The 16125-nt window shown below is 42.5% G+C and overlaps 1 protein-coding gene across 1 annotated transcript in view; it reads left to right on the forward strand.

Annotated features, from left to right (window-relative positions):
• VWC2 (von Willebrand factor C domain containing 2) overlaps positions 1-16125 on the forward strand; it is a 153718-nt gene that overhangs the window by 28712 nt on the left and 108881 nt on the right. Inside the window, exon 2 of the mRNA XM_063088146.1 lies at positions 4334-4463. Within this exon, the coding sequence (XP_062944216.1) occupies positions 4334-4463 (130 nt within the window). The remainder of the gene's footprint in view (positions 1-4333; positions 4464-16125) is intronic.

Consider the following 16125-nt stretch of genomic DNA (forward strand, 5'->3'; position numbering starts at 1 on the left):
ATAAAATTTATTGCTTATGGTTTTGGAGGCTGGAAAGTCCAAAGTCCAGGGATCACATTTGGTGAAGGCCTTGGTGGTGGTAATAGCGACCCAGGGGTCTCACATGGCAGAAAAGGGCAGAGCAGAGAGAGTCTAACCTCTCATGTGTTCTCCTTTTAAAGCCCTTAGGACCATGCCCCTGACCACCATTATTAATCCATTCACTAAAGCATGGTCCTATGATCTAATCATGCCTTCAAGGCCCCATCTTTCAATAACCATAATAGGATTTCCTTCCCTCTCAGTTACAGTGGGAATTAAGCTTTTAATATGTGAACTTTGGAGACACAATTCAGTCAATTGACAGGAGGCAGGCAGACCTTCAACCTGAGTCCTACACAGTGGGGTCAGCTGACCGCACCTGCTGACCACCTCAGAGGGGTTCCAGCCATGGGTTGGTGAATGAACCAGAAAGAAGGTCACCATGACCCATAATTGGCCTTGATGACTGAGGATCCTAAGCCTTGTGTCCAGGCTGGAATCACATGCTACAGCTTCTGGTCTGCTCCGTGGCAGCCTTTCCCCATCTCAGATGGTGGAAGACACAAGCACTTCTGTACAGGGAGACTGGGCAGGAAGCTGCTCTCATCAGCAGGCGTGGCCATCCTGTGTTGGAAGGGTGGATGCCCAGGCCGTGAAGGACCCAGAGCCATGAGAAGAGCTGGCCAGAGTCCAGCTGGGTCTCCATCAGACTTCCTTGGAGGACTCGAGTCTTGGGGTTCTGTGGTGACTTTTCCTCTGTCACATGGTGAGGCTGAGCCACATGGCTGCGTCTTCCTTTGCTGGCTGCCGAGTTCACATGGGTGCTGGGTTTTTGTGTTTGTTCTGTTTTGTTTTTCAATTTAGCAACATTCCCTATGCTGTGTGAGGGCTGTGCAGACGCAGGTACAATTTCAGGAGATGGCTTAAGGGAGGGGAGGTGCCAGCTCCATCCACATTAGTATCAAGGATGGCTTCCCAAAGAGGAAGCATTTGAGCTGAATCTACCACAAGTAGTTTAGCAAATGTGAGCCTTCCCAGGGGGCAGGACAGTATCAATGAGGCATAGAAATGCAAAGAACATGGTGTAGGTTGGTATGACTGAGCTTCACAGACAAGGACTGGTACTGTTTTTGTCTCTCAGGCTGGGGCGGGCCTGGTTTGTTGATTGGGGCCCAATCAATGATCAGGGCCTGACCCCAGGGAGTGTCAGATGGGCCCAGCAGGTGGTCCAAGTAGAACTTCTGAGACCATGAGGCAAGGAGGCCTTACTGGGAGGTGGGAACTCCCAGTCCTTGGGACCAGCCCACACAGCAGGAGAGGGAAGCATAAACATAGTGAAGGCATAGTTCTGTTTTGTGATGTGGGTTCTGGGCAGGGATCATGGGAACCCCATTATCAGAGGAGAAGTTCTGACTTCTAAGATCCAGGGGCCTGTGACTAGCCCATGGGCTTTTGCTCAGGTAGGTGGGACTAGCAGGGCACAGGGCTGGTGGCTTGATCCATTCTGTGCTGCTGTGTAGAATATCTGAAACTGGGTAATTTATACAGAACAGAGTTCCTGTCTCACAGTTGAGGAAGCTGGGAAATGCAAAGTCAAGGTGCTGGTGTCTGGTGAGGGCCTTCTTGCTGCCTCTTCCCATGGTGGAAGGCAAGAGGGTGACAGCAAGAGGGGCCTGAACTCGCCCTTTTGTAATGGCACCGATCCCACCTGTGAGAGTGGAGCCCTTGTGGTCTAATCACCTCTTAGAGGTCACACCTCTTAATACCATTACATGACAATTACATTTCAATGTGGGTTTGGAGGAACAAGCACTCAAACCATAGCAGCTGGTGTCTGAGGGACCTGGCACAGCTTTGCCACCTGCTCTCACCAGCCTTGCATTGCCTGGGAATTGGGGCAGGCCTGGGGCTGGGGTGGGAGTAGGTAGGAGCCTAGCGTGGACACAACCAAAGGCAAACATAGGTGGCAGGTGGTGAGGCTCAAGAGGGACCCACTCATGGTGACCCTGATCTAGGCATCAACTCCAATTTTTGAGAAGTGAACAAACTTGCAAGTATTTGAATCAGCATTTCTAAATATTTAATGACAGTAATACTCACAGTTACATTTCTGATGAAGTTGTAAAACCTTTAAGAAAGTAGGACAGCGGCCTGTGTGCACACGTGTTAGCAGCGTTCTGCAGCACAGATGCAAGACATCAGCTCCAGCAGCAGCAAGAGGTGCCTTGTTTACAGGTCGGTGATCTTGGCCCCCCGTCCATCACAGGAGGGCCAGGTACTGGATTCTTTCTGGCTCTGTGCCGCACTCTTGCTCTGTGGTCCTGCTGTTTTCCTGCAGCCTTCCCTGGGGACTGACATAGGGCTCGTGTTTACCTTTTTTCTGATTCCCAAATTGAAATGGTGCTTTTCCTCCCTCCCTGGAGTCCAGCCTAGGTGAGGGGTGGGTGCCAGGTTGTACTGCTTTTTGAGGACAGACCCTGATACCTAAGCCGCTTGTTCCTTGCTGGCTGTACTGTACTCTGCAGGGGATGGTCCTCATCTCCTCTGGGCCAGGGTGGCTGTCCATCCTGTAATCCACACCATCTGGGCTCTGTGGCTTGTGCCCAGAGCCCTTCTGGTTGGAGGCTTCTGACATGCAATAAACCGTGTTTCCTGCAACTTGCAGTCTCTGCTTTCAAAACTCAGAATCTCTTTCTCATCCTCCTTGCTGTGTACTGTACACCCACCCTGAGACAAGATGCCCCAGACTGAAGGGGGACTTGGTGAGAGATGGAAGGAAATGAGAGCAAGAACAGCAACACCACCATGATTATGGCAGCAAAAACACTTATTGTGCCAAAAATGCTTCTCAAAAACATGCCCTTATGTTTTTCTAAGAGTGATTTTGCCTTCTAAAAATGTATAGGAAACCAGGTCAATATTTTGTTTTGGGTTACTGTAGTCTTTCAAAGATTCTTTTCTTTTCTCTTTGCCAAGCGCGCGTGCGCACACACACACGGATACACGCACACACCTAGTCCTGACTCTCTGGCAGGTGGACCATGGTCTAGTGCATGCGAAACAGGATTAAACTCAAATTGAGCTTTTGCTTCATGGGATAACCAGTCCACTCAGTGGAGATTTGTTTTTCGTTTTTGTATTGTACAAAGGAAACATTCCTGAGTGTTGCTTGTGTTTTGACCTCACAAGTGGCTTTCGTGTCATGGGTTTGGTACACACAAGTCACCTGGGCTCTCCCCACCCCATGCAAACACCTTCCCCCCATTCCCATAGTCTCTAAAGTGCATATCCCCACTTCAGATTCTGCTTGTGATTGCTGGGCCTGCATATGCTTTCTGCTTTGCCCTGGGTCAGCCAGATGAAAAATGACTCCCTTGGTGGATTCCAGGCAGTAACTGCTCCACACCAGGCCCTGCATGAGTTCCTACAGAGGACTCAGCTGGCAGCGCACTTCTTTCCAAGCATGGCTATCATGCTTGATTTGAATGGCTCAGAAAGGCAGGTAGCGTTTGGGTCAATGGCTGGAAATTCAGAGAGGCAAATCGAAGCCCAGTAGCTAGGATGTCATCACATTGCACGATGGAAGGGAATGACCGTGAGAGGCCTTGGGGGATAGAGGAATCTCCATGGGCTTTGCAGTCAGGAGCTTCCGTGGACTCGTAGCTCGGCCTTTTAGGGAAGGTCAGGCCATAACAAGGCATCTTGTGCCTCTGAGTCTCAGTTTCCTCGTCAGTGCTCAGGGTCAGTAATTTCAGTTGGTGTATTTTAGCATGGCTGTAAGCATTCAATGAGGTAATACTCATACAGCTCCTGGCTCTGAGGATGGTCTCAGTTGCCCCTCCCTTTCCCCCTTTCCTTCCTTTCCTACTCTAGTGTCTGCTTAACTGGAAACCTTGGAGTGATCCATGCTAGGTCGGGTGGTGACCAGGCAAGGCTATGGCAAAGGGATTCATCTGCATGATGAGCATCTGGGCAAGAATTCAGGGTTGATTTATTATTTGTTGAATTTTTAAAGAAACAAAAGCCTTTCTTCAAAAGAAAGCTTATGAAGAAGCTCACTATGTAGACCACTAAAAACCAGAGCAGCTCTGGTCAAGGTTGAGGGTGACATCGCGCGCGTCTGCCCCTAAGGCAACCCACTCAACACCCGGGACTCCTGTGTCCACACTGAAAACCACTGGGCTGGATCCATTGTTTTTAACATTCCTAAAATACCTGGGTGTCTTCACAGAAAGTGTAGGGGAGGGAAGGCATGACTTTGTAGGATAAGGACAGCAGGAGGTCTGACCCTGACTGTGGGCTTGTGTTGCAGGTGTCTCCATGTGAGAGGTGCCGCTGCGAAGCCAACGGCGAAGTGCTGTGCACAGTGTCAGCATGTCCCCAGACAGAGTGCGTGGACCCCGTGTACGAGCCTGATCAGTGCTGCCCCATCTGCAAAAACGGTACGTAAAATGCCCACTGGTGGGGGCCACGTCCACCCCACACACAGCCCACACTTTGCTTCATGCAGATGGAATATGTACAGATATGTGAGTTTAAATATATGAATCCACACGCACGAACATGCACATATGTGTTATATTTAGGCCTCCGGGTGCAGTCGGGAGTCACTCTGTAGCAAGGCTGTCTCTTTTTTATTGGTGTCATCTCCATGTTTCATGGATGTTAGGACATTCTTTGGGGAAAAATCCAATTTCCACCATTGAGGAGAGTCACTTATTTTAATTTAATTTTGTTTGTTCTTGCAAAGCTGTTTCTCTGTTTCCAAGACAAATCAAACACAATGGTTAGGTTCATTTACTTTTCATTACTAAGTGAATTAAACTTGGAAGATAATTGAATATTTTTCATAAGCAAATTAGGCAGGGAGAGTCCTGTCTTGTGCCCAGTGAGAGCCTGCAGTCGATCAAAAGCCTTGCCTGCTTTGTGCAAAAGAAATGACAGGACATCCTAGACCTTCATTGATTAGGGGAGAAGGTGTCCTCATGCTGATTAGCGAGAAGTACTCTGTTCCTGAGGGACTGAGCACTGTTCTGGGTTCTGGGCATCACACTTGGTGAGGGTATTTGATGGCAGTGGGCCCAGGCAGAGTGGGCCTAGGAACCGTGGCTGTGGAGCAATTTGACAGAGAGTTTGAGTGCAGATTGTTAGATAGCAGATCAGGAGACAGGGATGCCATCTTCCAGTGTCTGCGTGTTTTCATTGACAAGAGGGATTGGGCCTTCTGGATGTCTCAGGCCACTAGGACCCCCAGGTGGAAGCATTTCAGGACCAGCTTGTGATGTTGTCAATCTGTTAACTGTGGGTTGCTGGACCAAGGCTTGATGACGGTGTGGTGTAGGCTTTGTAAGCGGTGGGCAGGCACTGGGCAGATGGTTACCAAGGCTGCTAATAGTGTCTCAGACAATTCTGAGAGTCTGCAGTCATGCCAGTCAAAACCATGTGGCTGTGAGGTACAAGAGATGCGAGTACCCCACATGTCCACGTGTTACCACCACACTGAGTGAAAGTCGTGAAATAAACAGATGGTAGAGCAGTGAGGTTTCTGTTGAAGGAGGACAGTCCTGAAAGAACAAAATCACTGTGTCAGGAGTGTAAAGATTACGGAGGCTTGGTATGTCCAGTCCTGTGAGTGGACAGTGTCCAGAGAAAGATGTTGTGGAAAGTGCTTCGAACGGGGTTGGCTGTTACTTTGTGTGTATTAATTATGAAGAATGGTATGATTCCATTGACCAAAATGAGAAGGCTTCTGAGTGTGGAATATGTTCTTTTAAGATGGAAGAAAATCAATAAAGTTTACTTCGCTAGTGTTAATTTGGAATAATGTGGTGGGGAGTGGGAAGAAGTGGGCAGAGAGGATGGCAGAGTATTGCTGGGGCTGGGGGTGTGCTGAACAGGGCTGCTGAGGAGCTGGGTCAGTGCCTCTGGTCTGTGGTCCCCTCCCTGCATGGGGTTGTGTTGGGAAAATAGAATAGTTTGGTCAGGGCCCTCGCCTCAGGTCCAGTTGGGTGTGGTTCAGCCCGTCCATTGTAGGCAAATTGTTTGTGTGGGTGTGTGGAGTTAGTGCTCATGTGTGCCAGTGTATCTTTTTAGTTCTGTTGCTATTCTTGTGTTCTTAGTGGGGCAGGGGAGAGAGTTAGTTTTAGTGAAGGAGGCAGGCAGGTGTTGGCCTTGGGTGTCTGCCCCACGCAGCCAGGCTTTCCAACCTATGGCTCCAAGGACCTTTTGGCTGGTTATCTAGCTCATAGACCTGTGTGAAGGGGTCTGGTGACCCAGCCTGGCATGTGAAGGGGTCTGGTGACCCAGCCTGGTGTATGAAGGGTTTGTGACCCAGTCCAGTGTATGAAGGGTTTGTGACCCAGTCCATGAACAGGCTTGAGGGGTCTGGGAGCACCAGACCCAGCCTTAGCTCAACAATTGGCCCAGTTGGTGCAGGATGACCAGCAGGTAAAAGAGCCCAACAACTGGCATGGTCATGTAGCTTTACAATTGGTGTCATGAACAGGATTAAGAGCGCTACAGTTGGCATTGTGAGCAGGATACTGACGTTAGCCTTAGCCATAGTGCCACATTTGGCGTAGTGCGACAGGATTGCAGACATTAGCAGGCCGTTACAATTGGATTAGTTTGTGACAGGATTCTGAGCAGGTACAGGAGCTAAAAGCTCTTGGAAGAAAGAGGAAATGTGGCTACTTATGAATATGCTCTGCACTATGGTCACCTTCCTGTTGACCGGGATCTGGTTGCTGCTCACTGTTTTGCAAGTCAGCATAGACCAGGTACTATAAGGCAAAACCCCTTGAGAAGGAGAGGAAATGTGGCTGTCCTTGAGCATGTGGTGCCCAGATGCTACTTTTCTGTTGACCAGAGCCTGGCTGCTGTTAACTATGCTACAAATGGATTAAGATTTGTGGCAGAAAGCAAAGTTGTTGGAAGCAAGGATAAATGTCCTGGAGGACGACATGCAGTGACTGGCCACTCTTGCCTCTCACACCAAGGAAGACAACCAACCCAGTGGTGAGTTGGGGAAACCGTGTGTCTCCAGGCATGACCTGTTGTGCACGAGAAATTGAGACAGTAAAGCAGCAGAAACAGGGAGAGCCCCGGCTGCTACAGCCATGAGACCTAGGGGTGGATGGTATAACATGCTTTAGAGACTGTGTAGTAGATGTATGTTGCATTTGTCTGAAGGTAAAAGGCTCGGAGGGTGCCACTTAAACCCGATGGCCAGCTGGGTGCCGTATAAACCGGAGAAAAGAGTGCCACATGCAGATGGGCAAATGAACCGAGGACGGGTGCCCCTGCAGAATTTCAAGTATGTTTTCACCTGTTGAAAAGGTGGAAAAGTTAGTCTCCATTACTACGCACCTGTCTCTGAGGTGGTAGCCACAGAAGAGCCACAGATATGCACAAGGGCAAGGCAGCCACTCCTTGATGGACAGGGCGAATGCAGCTGTTTGAACAGTGGGTGAATGCTGCTAAACTGCCTGAGACTGAGTGAGTAGCTGGTGTAAGCCGAGCTGATTGAAGTAATTCAAAAGCCAAAATGTAAAAGCCGAGAGCAGGAGAAAAACGCAAGGGTGAAGGAGATAAACTGTTTGTTAAAGACATCATCTTAGTCTTAGCAGTGAGGTAGCCAGATGCTAATAGCCAAGACAATGAAAAGGCCCTGAGGGTGTTTGAGAAGTTTGGGAGAGCACCCCTTCCATCCTAGAAGGACTGAGTTGTCCTGGAAGACAGACCCAAGTTGTCATTGCCCTCGGAAAACTGCTACCTGCATCCCAGCCACTCTGGCTGGAGTAATTCTGCTTCAGCACCTCTGAAGAAAAAAAGCTGAAAACCTTGGTGGTGTTCACATTGTGTTAAGTTTGCAGGCCAGCAGTATGTGAGAGCAGTGGAGGAGTGGCAGTCTCCACCTAGATTTTGGAAGATACATGAAAAAGTCAGGGGACTCAGGTGGAGACCTGCAGCAGGGGTGGAGCCACTGCAAAGGTCATCCATGGAGCAATGTGGAGCAGGAAAGTGGGGTCAGAGCCCCCACAGAGAACCCTCTCTGAGGAAATGTCTAGTGGAGGAAGGATGGTGGGACTGCCACCAGGAGCCCAGAACCGTGGGGCTGCTGGCAGTGTGTAGTGCCAGCCTGGAAAAGCTGCAGGCACCAGGCAGCTCAATCTGCACTTGGCAGAGGCTGTAGGAGTGAGGTAGCCCAACGCTTTAGGGGTCCAGGGGCCTCAGTGTGCTTAATGTTTGCCCTGTTTGGGTTTTGGATTTGTTTGGGGACTGTTATTCCTTTTTACTCCTCCCTTCTGGAATGGGAATGTGTACCCAAAGTCTGTCCCACTGGATCTTGGAAGTAGATAAACTTGTTTTTTGACTCTTTACAGGTTCACGGCTGGGAGGACTTTTGCTTTTGGTCTCAGAGGAGACTTGGGACTTTGGACTTTTGAGTTGGTGCTGCAACAAGCTAAAGACTTTTGGGACTGGGATGGAATGTGTAATGTGTGAATGTAAGGGTAATTTATCCTTGCTAAGGGAACATCATGGAAGATTCTGAATTCGTAGATTGTACGGTGAGGACCCTGAAGGGGTGGATTGTTGGGAAAATATAAGAGTTCAGTCAGGACCCTCGCCTCAGGTCCAGTTGGGTGTGGTTCAGTATGTCCATTGTAGCCAAATTGTGTGTGTGTGTGTGTGTGTGTGTGTGTGTGTGTGTGTAGAGTTAGTTGTGTGTGTGTGTGTGTGTGTAGAGTGTGTGTGTGTGTGTTGTGTGTGTGTGTAGTTAGTTGTGTGTGTGTGTGTGTGTGTGTAGAGTGTGTGTGTGTGTGTGTGTGTGTGTGTATAGTTAGTGCACATGTGCACCAATGTATATTTTTAGTTTTGTTGCTATTCTTGTGTTCTTGGGTGCGGGGGCGGGGGAGAGAGAGAGTTTTAGTGAAGGAGGAGGCGGGCGACAGCCTTGGGTATCCGCCTGTGCAGCCATGCTTTCCAACCTGTGGCTCCAAGAACCTTTTGGCCGGTTACCTAGCTCACAGACCTGTGTGAAGGGGTCTGGTGACCCAGCCTGGTGTATGAAGGGTTTGTGACCCAGTCCGTGAACAGGTTTGAGGGGTCTGGGAGCACCAGACCCAGCCTTAGCTCAACAATTGGCCCAGTTGGTGCAGGATGACCAGCAGGTAAAAGAGCCTAACAGCTGGTGTGGTCGTGTAGCTTTACAGGGTGGGATGGGAGAACAGCCTTTATTGAGTCAAGTGATATTTAGTGAGTGGCTTAGATATGGGTCACTCAAATATTTGGCATCTTACGTATCCAAGATATTCCATGTTTATCTTGTCAGTTATGATTAGAAACAAAATTTTGGCCTTAGGGCACCAGGAATCCTAATTTGGTTGTTTACCGCTGATGGGAAGACAGGGTTTCAATCCCTGACTCTATGTTATTTGCCTTTCCCTTTAGAAAAATTTCAGACCTACAGAAAAGTTGAAATAATTGTACAATGAACGGTTATGTACCTTTCACTATATTTATCTTTGTTAGTGTTTTGCTGTATTTGCTTCATCTCCATCTCTGTCTTTGTGCCCCCTCCCCATCTCTGTCTTTGTGCCCCCTCCTCATCTCTGTATATACATAACACAAAACCACCAATATATTTACTTATTTGTTCTTTCCCGTAATATGCACAGAATACTTCTATTTATACCACCAGTAAAACGAACCTGCTGAGTAGATTCGGGATTTCTTTGCAACTCTTTTTGCCCTTAGGATTTATCCCAATTAGGCTATAGAATAAGAGAACTATGTTTACAAGTTATTTGAATTAATTCTTTATTGTGTGTGGCTGTGTTAAAATTTATAAAGATTTAAAGTAATTATGTTTATGTTCAATTTTTGGTCATTTAATATATAATTTTATTTTTTGAGTAAGCAAAAAACATTCAAAAGTAAAAGACATATAAATAAGGTTTTTTCAGAGATTCAGTGTGTTTTAACATTGGTTTTGGGAGAGGAAAGATGGTTGTTGCCCTTATGGTGAATGTCTGAATGTTTGCCCTTTACCTCTGTACTATAAGAGGCAGAAAAGGATGAAGTGAAGCAAGATTTTTTGGGTGACACATTAGAGATTTTTAAAAGAAGGATGAATACGTTTTTTAAAAATAGATTTATATTACAGAAGGATTTTTATTAAAATGTTTGATCCAGTTATATTAAAACATCAGCATATTTTTACTTTCAGGAATACAACTAAAAATAAATATGCCTAATCATGTACATACTATTAAATTTTGTTTTGTTCACCAGATAGATCTTGGCTTTCAACTGTCTCTAGTTACAGGGTATTCTGACCTTGACAAGGCAAATCAAGTTTGGAATTCTTAGTAAAAGAGAATTGCTTAAAAAGTGAACACAGTTTCTATCAGAAATGAATGCTCTTAATAAATAATTTACAGTAGTCCAACCCTGCCTCCCCAGACGCAAAAATGGTGTTTTTTGTAAGAATAAATTATATGTCTGATATATCACAGATTAGAGGACATTAAAAATGGATGCTTTATATGAAATTAAATGCTCAAATAGACTTAGCTTGGATGAAATATGAAGGTTTTAACTCTTGATCTCAGTGGACCAGGCTTTATTCCTCATACTGGCGTGTCTTGACCTACAGCATTAAATAGCTTTCTCCCAACAGAAGGAAAATTACAGCTCAGTTGCTAGCTGCCAAAGTCACTTGTATCAAAGGAGCAAAAGCAAGAATGCCTTGAATATAAATAAATGATCACAAATCAAATACAGTTTAATATATTCACTTTATGAGTTGTGTAGATCAATCTCCCAGGGTTTTTCTTTTGATAAAATGGATTTTTGTGTGGCACTGTTTTTTTATTTTTATTTTTTTCCCTGCACAATGATACAGTGAGTGTTACATTGACTTTCAGGAATTCAGGCTGCCTCTGACGGTGGATGTACTTCAGAGGTTCATTCAAGCCCCTTAGTCTGAGACGTGCTTGCGAGCATTTAGTAGGTATGAGACTCCCATTAGGAATCAGAAGGCCTCCATTATGCACGTGTGCATGTCCTCTTACTTTAATACAGAGCAAGAGAACTGATAAATAAAAATAGAACATCAGTGTTGAAATATGAGTCTTATCAGAATTAGCTATGCTTCTCAAAGGTGGAATATGGTACCCTAACGAGGGGTATGGTATGTACCAAAAGCACAAAAGCAGAGGATATAGAGATTGTAGATTTCCCTGCAGTGTCACTGCTACTTGATGGATAGTTATTTACAGCTTAATTTTCATAAGAAAATAAAAATGGCTATTTTTGAAGGAAAATGAAAAATATTATGAAATTTTTAAGATAAACACTGAGACTTCAAATGATTAGACATATTTTCATGTAAAATATGTCAGAATCACTGACGGAATTGGGCAGAGTTTTGTTACTTGCTTGTTTTCCTGTGTATTTCAAAGAGTAGGATGAGATCATAGTTAAACTTTATGTAGTTCGTTGGACAAAACTGAACGGGGGTGTGTGTGTAATCGTGTGATTCATGTAAAGATCTTCTCACAAAGAAAAGCCAGCTCTCATATGCCCTCACCATTGAATCTTCCAAAATTTTTAACGAAGAAGTAATACCAATATTATGGAAACACTCTGTCTTTCATTGTAGATGATATGATTGGGTCCATAAAAAATAAAGGAATTTACACATATCAAAATTAATAGTTGATTAATAGCAAGGTCAGTGTTCAAAAATCAGTTGTATTTCTATATAACAGCAACAAACAAATAGAAATGAATTAAAACTACAGTTTCAAATAACATCACGCATGTCAAGTACACAGAAGTAAATCTAACAAAATTATGTAAGATCTCCACACTTAAAAATCATTGTGTTATTGAGAGAAATTAAAGAAGACCTAAGTAAGCGGAAGGATATATCATGTTCATGATTGGAAAACTCAGCAATGTGATGACGTCAATCTGCTTTAAATTGATCTTTTAGTTCAGCATAATTCCAGTCAAAAACTTAATGACTTTTTGTGGAAATTTGCTAACTGATTCTAAGATACAAACGGGAATACAAAAGTTAAAGACTGGCTAGCGAAATACCCAAGAAGAATGCAAAGCTGGAAAAATGTACACCGTGAGATTTTAAGACTTATTCAGATTCATAGACTATGGTATCACTCCAAAGACAGACACACTGCCAAGTGGGGCAGAATAGAATCAGAAAAGACCCATGCAAATAAAAGCATCAGATGTATGCCTAAGCTGATCCTGCATACAGGGGCAAAGGAGTGATCTTCCCAATACCTGGTGCTTGGCTAGTAGAACAGTATAAAGCTATATGGTATCTTTACTCCTGCCTCACACTACAAAAAACTCAGTTCCAAATAGATTGCAGGTTTAACTATGAAGGATAAAACAGTAATACTTTTAGAGGAAAACATAATAGAACATCTTATGACTTTGAGTAGGTGAAGATTAATTTAGTTCACTAAAAGCTCTAATCATAAGGAAGGAATGGATAAATTGGATTTATTAAAATTAAGAATCTTTGTCAAGCAATGCTATTAAACAAGTGCAATGCATCCTGCATATTTGGAGAAAATATGTACAACACATATATCTGACAAATATCTATTTAAACAATTGCAACACTTCAAAACAAAAGAGAGACACAAAAGAGAGAAGAATGTAATGTGTGATTCCCAACTCTCTTTGTACATTAGTGCTCATTCCCAATTTCTCTTATCAGAGAAATTAGTTTTCTCTCTTAACTTCAGGTATTGGACTGCCGCTACTATTTCCATAACATTTCCATGACAGGGCCTGTTTTTGGTTGCAGACAAGAGAGAAAAAATTAAAAATAGAAGAATTTCCTGATTCAGAGAAATTAAATTAGTATTAACCTGAAGTAGATTGTGATAAATTAAGATGCATCTTGTAATTCCTAGAACAATCACTAAGAAAATAATCAAAGGAATTAAACATGGCACACTAAAAAAAATGTATATTTAATTTTAAAAAGACAGTCAAGGAGGAACAGAGGAACTAAAAACAGGAAACTGATAGAAAACAAGTAAAAAATGCATATGTATTTAACAACAGTGCCCCAAAGTATATGAAGTGAAAATTGATACAATTCCAAGGAGAAATGGAAACTTAAATAATTGTAGTTAGAAAGATTGCTGCAAACAATTCAATAATTTGTAGAAAATCTAGACAGAAAATTAGCAAGGATACAGAAGACTTTACACCGTCAACTAATTTGATTTAACTGACACATGTGTATAATATACCACCTAACCGCTGAAGAATACTCATTTTTGCCAAGTGCAGATGGACATTCTCATTGGTAGACCGTATGCTAAGATATAAAAAAAAGTCTCAATAAATTTAAAGGACTTAACCATCAAAGTATGTTCTTTGAACATAACAGAATTCAAAAGAATTAAATTAGAATCAACAACAGAAGGGAATCTGAAAATATTTAAAAAATAAATAGCACATTTTAAATAGTTCAGGTCAATAAAGAAATCACAGAGATTTTAGAAAATATTTTGAACATATAAAAAATGAAAACAAAACAAATTATAATTTATGGGATTATGCTAAAACAGTGCTTAGAAGGAAATTTATAGCTTTAAATACCTATATGAGAAAAGAAGAAAGCTCTAAATCAATAATGTAAGCTTCTATTTTAAGGAACTAAAATAATAGCAGATTATATCAAAAGCATGCAGAAGAAAGAACATCATAAAAATATAAGCAAAAATCAGTTAAATAGAAAATAGAAAAGGTTGGGAAGAAATCAATAAAACTAAGTTAAGTTAGTTCTATGAAAGTTGGTTCTTTGAAAAGATCAGTCAAATTGCTGGAAGTTTCACTACATTGACAAAAAAAAAAAAAAACCACGAAAAAACAAAAACTAAAAACAGGACATAATCAGGAATGAAAGGGGGGCAATCACTACTGACCCTTCAAAAACAAAAGTAATTATAAGACAATATTATGAACAATTATATGCCAACAAATTTGGCAGAAATTTTTAGGAAGACCCAAATTAACTGACTTAGTTCATTTCTGAATTGCCCTAAAACAAATAAGGTTTTAAATTAATAATCAGAAGTTTCCCATAAATAAAAGCTTGGGCTTACATGCCTTTGTTGGTAAATTCTGTTACATATTTAAGGGAGAAATTATACCAATCCTTTACAAACACTCTGGAAATAGAGGCAAATGGAACACTTTCCAGTTCAGTCTCTGCATTTATGATGAGATGACCCTGATACTGAAGCTAGAAAGGGCATCAGACAAGGAAAGAAAATCACAGACCAACTTTCTTCATGAACACAGGTGGAAATCACTTTAGCAAAATATTAGCAATCTGAATCCAGCACCATAAAAAGTATTATACACAATAACCCAGTGTTATTTACTCCAAGAATGCAATGTAGGCTTAATATCTGAAAAATTAATTGATGTAATACACCATATTAATAAGATAAAGGGTAACAAAAATCACACACGATCTCAGATGCAGAAAAGGTATTTGACAAACTCCAACAGTCATTCATGATTATAGCTCTCAACAAACAAGGCATAAAAGGGAACTTTCTTAATCTAATAAAGGGCAATGATGGAGTTTGGATGTGTTGTCCCCTCCAAAATTCATGTGGAAATTTGATCTCCAATGTGGCAGTGTTGGAAACTGATTGAGTCATGGGGGTGGATCCCTCATGAAAGGATTAATGCCCTCCCTGGGGGAGGAGGGGTAGTGAGTGAGTTCTCCCTCTATTAGTTCCCGCAGACCTGATTGTTTAAAGGACACTGGCACCTCCCCTCTCTCTCTTGCTTCCTCTTGCCATGTGATCTGCTTGTACCCACCGGCTGCTGCCACTTTCCGCCATGAGTAGAAGCAGCCTGAGGCCCGTGCCAGATGCAGCTGTCCCAGAATCGTAAGCCAAATAAGCCTCTGTTCTTTATAAATTACCCAGTCTCAGGTAATTCTGTTAAAGCAACACAAATGGACTAAAAGTGGCAACTATGAATAATTCACAGCTAACAATAAATATGAATATTCTCTCAATATTTCTAAGATCAGAGAGAAGTCAAGGATATTCACTTTTACCATTTCTATGTATCAATGTAGTGGAGGTTCTACACAGAAAGAAGGAGCAAAAAGGAAGGAAGGAAGGAAAGAAGGAAGGAATGGGAAGTTAAGAAGCAAACTGCCTTTATTAGGAGATGTCATCATCTTGTATGTGGGGGGGATTCCAAAGATCACACACACACACACACACACACACACACTCTCACACACACATGCCACTGTTAGACCTAATGAAGAATGATACCAGATGAATAAAATAACATAAAAAAGAATAGAATACTTAGAAATAAATTTAACAGAAGTGCAAGATCTGTACACTAAAAGCTACAAAATATTGCTGAAAGAAATTAAAGGAAATGTAAATTAATGGGGGTCATTTCATGAGTAGAAGACCCAATATTACGAAGATGACAATTCTTCCCAAATCAAACTGTAAATTTATATACAAACTGCAATTCCTATACAAATCCCAGCATACTCCTTTGGTAGAAATTGACAAGCTCATCCTAAAATTTATGTGGAATGTAAATGATAGTCGAACAATTTGTAAAAAGAACAAAGTTGGACATCTTTCATTATCTAATTTCATAACACATTAGAAAATCATAATTAAAACAGAAAAAAGTGAGAGTCCAGAAATAAATCCAGGAGGTAAGCCCTTACATATTTATTTTCAACCAAGGTACTGAGGTACTTGAGTGGGGGAAAATAGTCTTTTCAACAAATAGTGTTAGGACAATTAACAATTAGCTATTCATAAGCAAAAAAAAAAAAAAAAGAACTTAGGCCTGTACTTCACATCATATACAAACATTAACTCTATATGAACCATAGACCTAAATATAAGAATTCTTAAACTATATAACTTTTAGATAGAAAAGATAGAACATTTTCATGACATCAGGTTGGGCAAAGGTTTTTAGATTCAACATCAAACTCATAGTCCAAAAAAGAAAAAATGCTGATTATAAATGTCATCAAAATTG

The sequence above is a fragment of the Cynocephalus volans genome, chromosome 2 (genome assembly GCF_027409185.1).
Source record: "Cynocephalus volans isolate mCynVol1 chromosome 2, mCynVol1.pri, whole genome shotgun sequence".
In the NCBI taxonomy this organism is placed as follows: Eukaryota; Metazoa; Chordata; class Mammalia; order Dermoptera; family Cynocephalidae; genus Cynocephalus; species Cynocephalus volans.